This window comes from Bos taurus, chromosome 15 (assembly GCF_002263795.3).
Source record: "Bos taurus isolate L1 Dominette 01449 registration number 42190680 breed Hereford chromosome 15, ARS-UCD2.0, whole genome shotgun sequence".
Classification (NCBI taxonomy): Eukaryota; Metazoa; Chordata; class Mammalia; order Artiodactyla; family Bovidae; genus Bos; species Bos taurus.
The window spans coordinates 31512411-31525427 of record NC_037342.1 but is presented as its reverse complement, the minus strand read 5'-3'; the positions used below and the strand labels follow the sequence as shown (position 1 = coordinate 31525427).

Below are 13017 nucleotides of genomic sequence, written 5' to 3'. Positions count from 1 at the left end.
GCTCAGTCATGTCTGACTCTTAGCGACCCCATGGACTATAGCCCACCAGGCCCTCCGTCTGTGGGATTTTCCAGGCAAGAGTACTGGAGTATTGAAAGAACGGGTTAATTCCTTAATTAATTAATACTACCCAGCCACGTCTTGATGAGACCAAAGCAGCAGTGTTTTGACTTGAAAGCAGATCTGGGGTGAATTTTAAGATACCAGTCTGATTGCCCAAATCATTCAGTATGAAGCTGCATGTCCTTGAGTCCCGGATCCTTTCCTCTTCCTGGCAGTCCACGTCACAGCTCATTAAGGGGCTGATAAGGGGATGGCTGTGCACCGACTCCGACATCCCTGAAGTCACCCCACAAGTCACAAGGCAGCCCAAGGGAGCTGAAGAAACGGGCTCAAGGTCACTGAGTACGTGAGTAAGACAGGAGGATGGGCGGTTCAGCTTTCTGAGGTTTAACCACTAGAGGGCGCCTCGACCGGGGGTTCTAAACAATAAGACTGCCTGGGGAGGGGTTCTGGAACTTAGAGAAGAGCCAAATGTCCTTTTTTCCAGATGCGTGGGCATCATCCGCTAGGAGTTTGAGCCTCAAAGATGGCAGAAGGTTTCACCCCCAGCCTGTCCCTGTGAGAGGCTCTCAGGGCCTCCTGGGCCTTCTATGGTCTTCCATTGATTGCCTGCAAGCCTCACTCTGCCAGCAGGGCCTCCCTCCTGGACTCTAGGAACCCGACAATTCATGGTCTCACTGAACAAGCCTTGCTACTGGCCCTGCTGAGTCACTGCAAATGCTGTCAGGAAAACTCCTAACCACCATCCCACTTCAGCCCTTAGATGCCTTCCACACGCTTTGTCTATATAGAACTTTCCATCATGCATTGGCAAGGATTGCTTACTCAATACCCCTACTAATCTTTTTATCCTTGAAGACTGGGATTTAAAAAATGTATCTTTTATCCCAAGTTTGGTATATATAAAAGGCGGCATGTGTGCTCAGCCACTCAGTAGTGTCCGACTCTTTGTGACCCCATGGATTGTAGCTTGCCAGGCTCCTCTGTCTGTGGGGATTCTCCAGGCAAGAATACTGGAGTGGGTTGCCATTTCCTTCTCCAGGAGATCTTCCCGACCCAGGGATCGAACCCATGTCTCCTGCATTGGCAGGTGATTCTCTACCACTGAGCCACCCGGAAAGCCCATATAGAAAGGATTACAATCATGTTAATTTAACAGATAAAGAGATGAGAGGAAAGAAAAAAGCAAGCAAAGGTGAAAGGGAAGGAGAATACAAAGGCTGGGACTGGGCTTATGCGGACCTTCCTTGGTAACACCTCCGTCCAGCTGAGGTCGTGTGCTGTGGTGGGATTCTGGAGTTAGACGCATCTGGGTTCAAATCCCAGCCCTGTCTCACCCTGACGGTGTGCCTTCAGACAAACGATTCAAGCTCTCCATTTAGGTGGCACATTTGTAAAATGAGGATAACAATGAACTATTAATAAAAGGTATGTTCTGAGAGGATTAGAGATAATGTATGTAAAGCCCCCTACACGTTGGCACTGGCTGGGAGCCTGCAGGGGCTCCCTCTGCACTTGGAAAGCACGGAGAGGGACGGGTCGGTTCAAGGTCGCTCTAAGAACCTAGGTCTGTGATCTCTGCATTGGGTGCTGATCACCCACCCTGATGAGAAACACTCAGTTATGGAAATACAGACAGTGAATTAATGACAACTTAATTTTTACAGATGTTAGTAGTTTGTGCCAAGAAAACAAGCACTCTGGCCCTGGAAGAACTTTCTACAGTCTTGCTCTAACCAAATGATGATTGACAGTCTAGGGTGCTCACCTACCTTTTAATCAAGTCTCCACATTCACCCTGAAAATGTACAGCCCTCCCTAGTGCGCCTTGGCCCTGGTCTGTAAGGGCACATTAAGGATAGCAGAAAATAATACAAGAAATAACAAAACAGCCGTAACTGTGACCAATGCCTCTGACAGTCGGTCCCTTTTCCCTTGTTATTTAACCATGTCTCTTTGACAGCCCTTCTCAAACATCACAGTCAGCTGATGTAGGTGTGTTCTACACCAGGGCCTGTCCAAGCTCTGCCAGGGGTACTGATGATCAAAAAAGTCATCAAAACTGGAACCCCCCTGGTGGTCCAGTGGTTGGCAGTCTGCCTGCCAGTGCAGGGGACACGGGTTTGATCCTTGCTCCAGGAACTAGATCCCACACGTGTGTGTGCTAAGTCACTTCAGTTGTGTCCGACTGATCCCACATGTGTGTGTGCTAAGTTGCTTCAGTTGTGTCTGACTCTTTGTGACCCTTTGGACTGTGACCCGCCAGGTTCTTCTGTCCATGGGATTCTCCAGGCAAGAATACTGGAGTGCATTGCCACGCGCTCCTCCAGAGGATCTTTCAGACCCAGGGATCAAACCTGCGATGCTTACTTCTCCTGCATTGACAAGTGGAATCTTTACCTCTCGTGCCACCTGGGAAGCCCTAGATCCCACATGCCACAGGGCAACTAAGCCTGTGTGCCACAGCCACTGAGCCTGTGCATCCAGGAGCTGGTGCTCCACAACAAGAGAAGGCACCACAATGAGAAGCCCGTGCATGGCAATTAGAGAGTAGCCCCTGTCTACTGCGGCTAGAGGAAAACCCTCGTGCAGCAATGAAGACACAGCGAAGCCAAAAAATAAATAATTAAAAAAAATCAGAACAAAAAGCACCTGAATTATCCAAAAAGTGAACCCAATCTCTAAGCTGCGTTTATTGGTCAAAGCCTCTATTCCTCAGCCATTACAGGTGATAGATTGGGACCAGAAGAGCCACAGGGCAAGGATCACGGTAGTCCTATTCACCAATGACTAAATCAATGTATATATATCACCAGTGCCTGGCTCGGTGCCAGCTCGGGGAAGATTCATGCAACGAATGGACAAATAAATGAAAAAAGCACGACTGACTGACTGAATAAACAGAGGGTTCATGAACATAAAGCACAACCTTCTGTCCTTCCATCACCCTCCCCAGCCCACCCTCAGATCCAAACCACCTGTTCTTTCCTTACCCGAGCGATCAGCTCCCCGACCATGCCCGTCCAGGTGCCATTGGCCTCGGGCACGCCATACACGCCGTCCCCGACCAGACGGATCTTGTAGTTGAACCGGAGGATCTCTGCCAGCTCCTGGAGCATGTCCACACAGAAGCCCTCGTAGCGGTCGTTGCCTTCCATTTCCTGGTGGTTCCCCTTCAGCATTAAATACGGGTTTTCCTGCAGCAAAACTGGGCAGCTGTCATTCTCATCTTAGCCCTGGCGTCTCAGCCACATGTGATGAGGGGACCGGGGACACAGGAGGGTGGGGAGAAGATGGGGTGGAGGAGGGAAGTGGCTTGGGTAATGGGACGCTTTGGAGGTGGCGATTACCTCCCTTTCCTGACTTCGAGGCACTTCTCTTACCAGGAACACGCAAGGGTCTCACTGCACAGAGGCTCCAGTGGAAGCCCCTGTACCTTGTTTAAGGTCATCATCTGACCCCATCTCCCATTTCATTCCATCCTTTTCCCCCCTTTCCTTTTGTTTATTCCACATAGACTGATCTCAGGGCATTATGAGATGCAAGGATGCTGATGACAGGTAAGGTTCTTAAATGCACTGTATGACCACAACCCAAGGCAGAATGGGTCCAGCCATGGGTGTTGGGAGAAGGGCTGGGTCTCTTAGGTGAAATGTCCAGGGAAGGTTCCACGGAGGAGGTGGGATGCAGGCTGGGCTCCAGAGGATGACAGACTGACAAATGGAAGTGGCGGGGACAGAGGGCTGTGTGGGCAGGGGAAAGGCAGGGTCAAGGACATAATCCCCAGTGAGATGGAGCTCGGCCCATTCAGCAGATGATGGAGGCACCCTTGAGTGGGAGCCTGGCTTGTGGGCAGGGGTGGGATGGGAGGATAAATTTAGAAAGATGAGTTAGGGTCAGCACAGGCCTTGGATGCCAGGGCGAGGTACATCACACATATATAATAGGGAAGCACTCAGAGTTTTAGAGACTCAAAGACGTGAGTGAAGAATATGACAAAGTGAGCGAGAGAGAAGGTCTGGGCATGAGGACAGAGCCTTTCCTGCTAGGAGACAGAGATTTCTGAGCTGTGCTTTGGCTCAGGTGGGTTTCAGAGCTGGACAAGGCACAGAGAGGGCCAGGTGGATGCCAGGATGGGTGTGGAGCACAGAGGGAGGATCCTCAGACCCTCAGAGCCTGAACAGGAGACTCACGATGGTGTCATCATGGCCGTGGATGGTTTGAAAAGGAAGAGGTTTTGGAACATGTTGAATAGGCGATTCAGGAGCAAATATGCGACTGAATGTTGGAATACGGAGGGAGGGCAGGATCGGGGGCACAGATGGGGCCTCTGGATAGAGGCGGTGGCTGAAGTGGCAGGATATGGGAGACCATGGAGGGGGAAGGACAACAGAGGGATAAGACCTAATCCGGGGGTAGGGGTGAATGAAGAGCAGCCACAGAGCAGGACAAAGCAGAAGCAGCCAGAAAAGCCAAAAATCAGGAAAATGTGGTCATGAAGGTCAAGGAGGTGGGGGTTTCAAGCAGAAGAAGGCAGGCATTCCCACCCAGAGAGGAAGCAGGGCTGTGAAAGGGTAACCGGGTCATGTGTCACTGGAGATGTTCGAAGGCAGACTGGGGGTGTTGGGGGGAGGTGATGGCAGACCCTGCAGGGATGGGGGTGAATGAGAGGTGCACAGGGGAGGGCCGGGGTTGTTGGGAGGTTAGGAGATAAGGACCAGCCGGCAGAGCGCTTCTCCACCCAGCCGCTCCCAGTCACGTCTCTCTCCAAACTTCAGTTCCCCTCTACCAGCAATGGCGACCACCGACCCCTTAATGGATGATCCCCTAAACTGGAGGGTAGTCCAAGGGCAGCAGGGTGAAGGAGAGGTGGTCTTAGGATGGGAGGGACAAGAGTATACAGGCAGGTGGAAAGGGAGGGATCCCTAGAAAAGGCAAGATAGAGAAGGAAGAAAGAGAAGTGCAAGTCAGGGCAGCAAAGTCCCAGGAGGGCCAGAGTCAAGGCGAACTCGAGTCCGGGAAGTGGACCTGAGGATGGAGAGGAGGGCCAGGGTCAGCGGGTTCAGAGAGGAAGGGAGGAGGGCAGAGGCAAGGAGTGCACCAGAGTCGCCCTGGGGCAGGAGGGAAGGCTTGGCTCCTCTGGAGAGGTTTGCTCAGGGGATACGATGGGGGTGACAGAGAGGAGCCTGGGGTTGCCCAGGTCCAGCTGAGTCAGGAGGCTGAATGCAGAGGGGCAGCTGGGAGCAGGACTTGGAAGGAGAGGTGGATTCAGAGACAGGCAGGAGGTGAGATGGCTGAGCATCACGGTGGAGACAGTTCTAGAAGCCAAGAGAGGAAAGTGCTGAAATGCTGGTTTGTTGAGCTCAGGCTGGAAGGGGCCTCTGGGCTGGGGAAGATCAGAGGTCATGAGTGGAGGAAGGGCGAGAGCAGTGTGAAGCAGAAGAGGGGAAGGCAGGAGGTTCCGTGCCAGGGGGAGGGACCTCTGAGTTGAAGGTGATGTGATTCTGGTTCATGATCAAGTGCACTGTCCTGTCAATGAGACGCAGCCAGGCTCCCCGCCTTCCATACACGCCGTCCTTGGCTCAAGGGCTCTTCTCCGTCCTTCTGTTTAACCTAATGCAACACTGCCCTTGGGGTCCCATTGAGAATTCCTACTGTGCTCCCAGCCAGGGTCCCACACTCACACCCTCCATCTTCCTACACCTGCTGCCTCCCAGGCAGGATGTACGTGGGCCTGGGCCTGACTCCTCATGGTGTCCCCACCTGGCTCCAGTGTTCAGCACCTGCGGATTGTGTGGGTAAAAAGTGCATAGCTGGGGAGTTTCCATGTCTGGGTTGGAAGGCAACCTCCTAGGGTATCTTTAATGACCCCAAGGAGTTTCACAAAGTTCTTCTCCCTGAGCACTCTTTAGTTAATTTAAAATCCACTGGCATATTTAGAGTGAATAAACATAAGGCCAATGTTAGAGGGAGGAGTCACAGGCATTTTGGAAAGTGTAGGGGCTGAGTGCTGGCCTGGGGCCCCGTCCTGGCAGGGGCGTTGGGAGAACGGAAGACAGTGATGCGGGCAAAAAGCTTAACCCGGGTTCTGACACAAGGTGGGGTATTTGCTGCAGCTAATTCAGTGTATTCCTCTGGAGGAAGGCATGGCAACCCGCTCCAGTATTCTTGCCTGGAGAATCCCCATGGACAGAGGAGCCTGGCAGGCCACAGTCCATGGGATCACAAACAGTTGGATATGACTCAGTGACTAAACAACAATTCTGTGCATTAGCTGGTGCTAACCAATAAATCACAAGTTCCAACTGCACCTTGTCAAGAGCAGGATACAACAGGACTATGTGCTGAGTTTTAAGGGATAAACCATCAGGAAGACCATTTGCCAAGGCTCTCCTCCAAATGATCAGCAGGAACTGGGACATGTGCTTGAGGATGGGCAGCAGGGCACAGACTCAGGAAGCCCTTCAGAGGCAGAGAAAGTCCCCCTCAGCCAGGACTGTTGCTCAGTGTGGCCCCAGCTTGGCCAGGCATGCCAGATCTGGGGGTCTAGGTGACACCATCACCCCCTCATCCTGCTGACGTTTTCACACTGCTTTGGATGAGCTAAGGTTGAGCTGAGACGGGGGTGGCAAAAACTCTGTGAGCTGGAATTGCCTCTCCATCCTTTGCTGTGACTATTCCATCTGCCTGGAATGTTCCTCCCAGACCACCACGTGTCACCTCACCCCCTTAAGGTCTCTGCTCAGATCTGCCCTTCTTAGTGAGGCCAGCACCCCACCCCCTTCCCCAGCTCTGTCTATACCCTAGCACCTAGAACTGAGCCCAGAACACAGGCGTGCCCCTCAGATACTCGGTGAATGAATGGAAGTATTCAGTGACCCCGTCTCATACCACATGAAGGGAAAACCCATAAGCTGGCGTTCAAGTCCCTGAGCATTGTGGACCCAACCCACTTTTCCAGCCTCAAGCCTTCCCTCTCTACCTATGCCCATGTCCTAGCAACCTGCCCTTTCCTGCGTTTCCTGAGTGCCCAACAAGGCTCTTCTTCGTCCACTTCTCCCTCCTTATCTCTTGCTGTCTTTTGAGGCCCATCCTCAAGGTCCCTCTTCTTGAAAGGCTTTGCTGACCATCCCTTTGCTGGGATGGGACCTCTCCTTCCTTCAAACCCCGCAGTGCTAGACATGAGCCTATTTCTTGGCTTTTTTCCTGCTCTGCTCACAGGAGATCAGTTATTCCAGTCCAGGGCTCCTGGGCCCCCGGAGTTTATGAACGTAGTGATGGAGGTTTTCATTATCTTGAAAGCCTAATCTTTCAAAAGAAGGTCCTTTTCTTAACGGACACATTTCCAGACTTTGCACAGTTAGCAATGATAAGGCTGAACAGACTCACTAATAGTTGGGTCTGTTTGGAGCTGGAATTACATCAGTACAGCCACACTGGTTATCTCTTGCTGATAAGACGCTGGGCCAGACAGGGAAGTAGGCTTTTGATTAGTTAAAAGGAGGTGGAGGAAGGGGGGAAACTCATTATTACTTAAAATATGCAGTTGGTTTAATTGACAAATCTTTAAAAACATGATGTCGTTGTAGGCGGGGGGAGGGGAGAAGTAAATGACTTTGGCTATGAATATACTTGACTCGTGCCATCTACTAAATTACAGCCTCTTTGAGGACAGAGACTGAGTCTTACTCATCTTCGTGTCCCCAGGAATGAACACAGTGCCTGACACACAGCGGGAAGGGCTGGGTAATCATCGAAGAGAATTGGATCAAATAAAAAAGGCAGATGGTCCCTTCCTCTGTAGATTGAGAACTTTCCTTTGATCGTTTGGAAATGAAGAAATCACAGGCCATAAAAACCCACTGAGTTCAGGTGTCCACTGCAGGGGTACAATTTGTACACGTAGGCACCAAGCAAAGCAGGCTGCCGTGAAAGAGCAGGGGCCACCCTGGTGGACTTCTCCCCACTGTGTCTTAAGGTGCCCTGCCCTTGGCCGTACACAGATGCCCCGGTTGTTGGGGTGCCCCCATTAGAGACATCCACAAACTGCCGTCTCGCCACCCCATCCTGCTTCCCCAGCTGCCTTGGAACTCATCAGATATCATTTCCATATGAAGCAGCAACTTGAGTTTAATTACACTGTCATAAATTGGCCTCGGTGCTGTGATTAGAGCTCCCATCTTCTGTTCCTGGGGAGGCTGCAAGAAGGAGGAGGCACCCCGGGGAGCAGCAGCTGGGAAGCCCTAGGGGCACCCGCTTACCAGGATGGTGGTGACGACCAGGGTGGTGTTGAAGAGGCTGTCAGAGATGTTGGAGGCGTACAGGCGGCTGTCCATGCTGAGGCCGTCTGCCACATGCCACTGGCCAATCTGAGGAGACCAAGGAGAGAGGCTGGGAAGGGCTGGGGGGAGGTGGAGGCTGGGGAGCTGGGGTGCTGAGATCCCATGAGACTCCAGGGCTGGGGGAGTTGAGAGGCCAGTCCCCTGCCTCTAGCGGGGCTACGGTTAAGTCACAGAAGGAGGGAGCCACACAGAGTATGGAGCAGAGGGGCTGAACTGGGACGGGGCTACTAGGGTTCGGGGGGTTAGGGAAGGGTAGGGAGACTGTGAAGGAAAGCAAGACTTAAGAGAGAGGTGGAGAAGAAAATGGGAAAAGAAATCAGGAATGGAGGTGACCTAAATGGGAAGGAAATCCAAAAAAGAGGAGTTAGAGGTACACACGTATGCATATGGCTGATTCACTTTTCTGTACAGCAGAAATGAACTCAACATTGTAAAGCAACTATACTCCTATAAAAACTAAAAACAGAAAAAAGAAATCATGAATGGAATGCAGTTCAGGGACGCTCTCTCACCCAGAAGGATGGGGAGCTGGGGGAATTGTATTAACTGGAGGCAGGACTGAGCTGCACAGCTCTTTCGCTCTACCCTGCCTTCAGGAAGCCTCATCATCTAAACAAGAACCAGCATGGCCACCACGTGGCATTTACTCAGCTCTTCAATAAATGCCCGCTGAATGGCTCAGTGGATGCATGGACCATAAAAGGGAAGAGCCAGGCTCTAGTTTTGGTGGAGTCACTTGCTGACTGTGAGAACCTTGGCAGGTTACATGAATCTTTCCCAGTCTCCATTTCCCCAGCTCTAAATGGGGGTGGCAACGTTTGCCCTGCCTTCCCAGAACAAATGGAAATCACGCAAACGCCAGTTTGATGTTACATTATTCAGCCAGACCCAGGACCTCAGATCTCAACTGCATCACCCCGGAAGTGACTGAACTTCTCTGAACACATTTCCTCATCTGTGAAATGGGAATAATACAAACCTCCTGGGGTCATTGTGAGAATGGATTTAAGCTGAAACTCAATACCTGCTAGTTGCCTTCCTCTTCATTGTCTTGACTAGAGAGGGGGAAAAAAATCCATAACTTAGTTCCACCAGTTCCACTTAGTTCCACTTTCTAAGAAAATCACCTAAATCGAAATTCAGCATCATTGGGTTTTTAGGGAATTTGTTTGTTTTCCCAGTGGGACCCTTTTTAAAGCTACACATACGTGTTTGTACTACCAGTATCTTTCCACTAGCTGGATCCCCTGGCAAACCATTTTTTTGCTGGGTGTTGGAGGTGGGCAGCCAGGAGAGTCAGCTGGCAGCTGGCTAGAAACCCAATGAAATGCACACGTCTGCCTTTGCCAGGCGTCTCCAGGCACCGGCAGCAGCTTCCCTGGAAAATTCTCACAGGTTCCATGGATGCCACATGGCTCCACCCGCCAGAGCTGGGTTCTGGATTCCTCTTGTGGAAGCTCCAACCACAGAAAAGACTCGTCTCAGCTTTGGCTCTGGACCCACCCCCAGAAGGCTGACAGTCACGGGGAGCAGGAACCATCTCTCTGACATCGTGGTCTGGAGCTTAAAGAGGGGAGGGCCAGGCGGGAAACCTCCAGTTCCAGCAAGAGCTCCGATGCTCTCTCCAAGTGTGCTTTTCATCTGTCAAAGGAGAGATGGGGGCTTGCCTGGTGGTCCAGTGGTTAAGAATCTGCCTTGCAATATGGGGGACACCAGTTCGATCCCTGGTCCTGGAAGATCCCACATGCTGTGGGGCGACTAAGCCCTTGCAGCACAACTACTGAGCCTACTACTGAGCCTGCAAGCTGCGACCACTGAGCCCACGTGCAGCAACTACTGAACCTGTGCACCAAGAGCCTGTCCTCTGCAGCAAGAGAAGCCACCACAGTGGGAAGCCCACACGCCGTAATGAAGAGGAGCCCCTGATCGCTGCAACTAGAGAAATTCTGTTCGGAGCAACAAAGACCCAGCACAACCAGAAATAAATACACAAATAAACAAAAGAGAAAAAAACCTTTTTTTGAAAAAGGAGAGATGACCAAAAACCCCTCTCCAAGCTTCAGCAAGGATGCCACTGGTGTCTCCACCTCTACAAAGGCAGATAGGTGCCGCGCGAGTTCCTGATCATTTTAGTTTACAAGCAGCATCTCCTGCATATCCACATGGGAAGCCTCGTCTAGATAAAGAAACTGAGGCCAAGATAAAAGAGCCCACCCAGGAACTTGCCTGAGGAAACCTCGCCATCAGCTGAGACACCTGAGCTTTAATCGCTGTGCTCTTAGCCCCAGATCGCCTTGCCTACGATGCCTTCGTGGCCTCCTGTCTGGCTCTTCCAGCGTCCTACCGCATGTTCGGCTTACATGTCCGTCTCCCCCGCTAGTCTGTGGGGGAGGGACTGGCTTGTTCAGGCTCAGCCCCCAGTTTCCTGCTCAGGGACTGGTACCTAGAAGCAGAGGAAACCATCATCTCTCACATGCTGAGTGTTCCTGTTGGTGAGGCAAGAGCAGGAGCCTGGAGTGCCCCCTGGAGGGATCAGCCAGGTCAGGGTACAGCCTGAGCTACCTGGCCTCCGCCCCTCTCTCTGCTGGGGAAAGAGTCGGGGAGGATGAGGGATGAGCCGCAAGATTTTCAAGTGAAGGAGGAAAGGGAACAAGAGTTACCAGACACCTCTTGTGCTGAATGAGCTCCATCAGCTGGTTGAATTTTCCCAGCAACCTTGTGGAGCAGTGACAGTGCGTTCATTTTATTTACAAGGAAACTAGAGCGCAGAGGTTTAATGACCTGCCTAAGGTGGTGGCTCAGTGGTTAAGAACTTGCCAGGCAATGTAGGAGATGTGGGTTCAATCCCTGAGTCAGAGGATCCCCTGGAGAAGGAAATGGCAAGGCACTCCAGTATTCTTGCCTGGAAAGTCCATGGACAGAGGAGCCTGGTGGGCTATAGTCCATGGGGTTGCAAAGAGTCAGACACAGTTTAGTGACTAAACAACAACAAAGTCACTTAGTTAGCAGGTGATGCATGGTCTTGAACCCAGAGCTGTCTGACTCCTGAATCCAAGACCTTTCCTGTGTCCACTGCTGTCTCTGGGCTGGGGATGCTAATGTGTCCTCTATGTAAGCAGCCTGGCCAACCAGAGGAAAGGCTCAAAGGAGCCTCAGCCATACAGCAAGAACCCGGGACACAGCTTTTTTCTTTCCTGGGTTTTTATATCCACAAAAGCAAGTGAAATGAGTCTGCTTCCCTATCTTCAAGATGGTTAGAACTGGCTCCTGGCAACCTCCTAGGATCAGAAGGGCCAGATTTGAACAGAAGGACCTCAAAACAATTAGTCCGGATGTCAGCATCTGGATGTTTGGGACAGGACTGAACTTCTCAGGACCAGCAAGGCCTCACCCCCTACCAGTTCCGCACCCTCACTGATCTCAGGGGACCCAGTGCTCACTAACCGCCTGCCCCAGCCCTGGACTCCCTGTCTGACCCAAGCCATGAGATAGGTTCGCACAAAACCTAGGGATATAAATGATTTACCCAGAGCCAGATCTGACAGCCTGAGCCATGTCCCCTGCCACCTCCCACCTCTGGGGACATGGCCAGGAGATGAATTAGCCCCCAAGCTCCAGTCAGGAAATGAATCTCCCCCCAACACTCCCATTAGCCCCCAAGAAATTAATAAACTCATCAGATCCAACAAAGCGGCTTGGCAGCTACTACCCAGAGCAATCTAATTGCAGAAAGGCAGTGGGAGGGAGAGCGAGAGGCAGAGCCAGGCGCCCTGGGATACAGGCTAATTGCCCCACCCACTGGGCACCTTCCATGCCAGACACATGCCAGGGGTGGGCAGGAGCTACAGCTCTCATCACTGACAATCTGCGGCTCTGCCTCCAGCCAAACTCCCTTGCTCCACCCCACTGACACCTGCCCCAAACCTTCTGCAGGAACAGCTGCTTTGTAAGCTTCTTCCACATGTCCACATGTGCCAGCTTGATTATGCTGCAAATAATGTCTTCCTGGGGCCCTCTCTTTGCACTTTCTCTCTCTCCCACTTGCTCTACTTTCCCACTAGAGATCCCAGGAGTTGCAGGGAAGGGAGGAGAGGGTTAGGACTTGGACACCACCACTGCAAACCTATACAGCACCTTCAGGCAGGTAGGAAAATGACACCCCCCTGGGCCGATGTAGTCCAGCAGGTGCACAGCTGGGCATGCTGATTCCAGCCTCCACTCAACACTGAGCACCCCACAGTCTGCACTATGCGTGCAACAGCCCCAGTGTTAGAGGACCTGAGTTGAACTTGACTTCTCTGCTTCTGAGAGAGTCATTTCCTAGGCAGGTTGATAGGGAGTCTAGGGGTCCCCAAGGAGAGAGGGGTCTGGAATTCTCAAGGAGGAAGAAAGGACAAACTTTTTTTTCTTTCTCCACATTCCTTAGGATTATATAACAATAATGTATCCTGCCTAAGGACAGTCTTTGGATTAAACCTTCTGTTATCTTAAAATGTAAATTATGGGAGTAGACCTGGTCTTTACAAGGATGTATCCTGCCTGAGGACAGTATTATCTTAAAATGTAAATTATGGGAGTAGGTCTGATGAGGTCTTTACAACCTGCAGATATT

General features: G+C 51.6%; 1 protein-coding gene across 2 annotated transcripts in view; it reads right to left on the bottom strand.

The window, feature by feature from the left end:
- GRIK4 (glutamate ionotropic receptor kainate type subunit 4) overlaps nt 1-13017 on the bottom strand; it is a 493259-nt gene that overhangs the window by 81936 nt on the left and 398306 nt on the right. For both annotated transcript variants that reach the window (XM_059874755.1, NM_001192626.1), the window contains 2 exons: nt 8325-8432; nt 3057-3260 (listed from right to left, as the gene is read on the bottom strand). In XM_059874755.1, coding sequence (XP_059730738.1) covers nt 3057-3260; nt 8325-8432 — 312 coding nt within the window. The remainder of the gene's footprint in view (nt 1-3056; nt 3261-8324; nt 8433-13017) is intronic.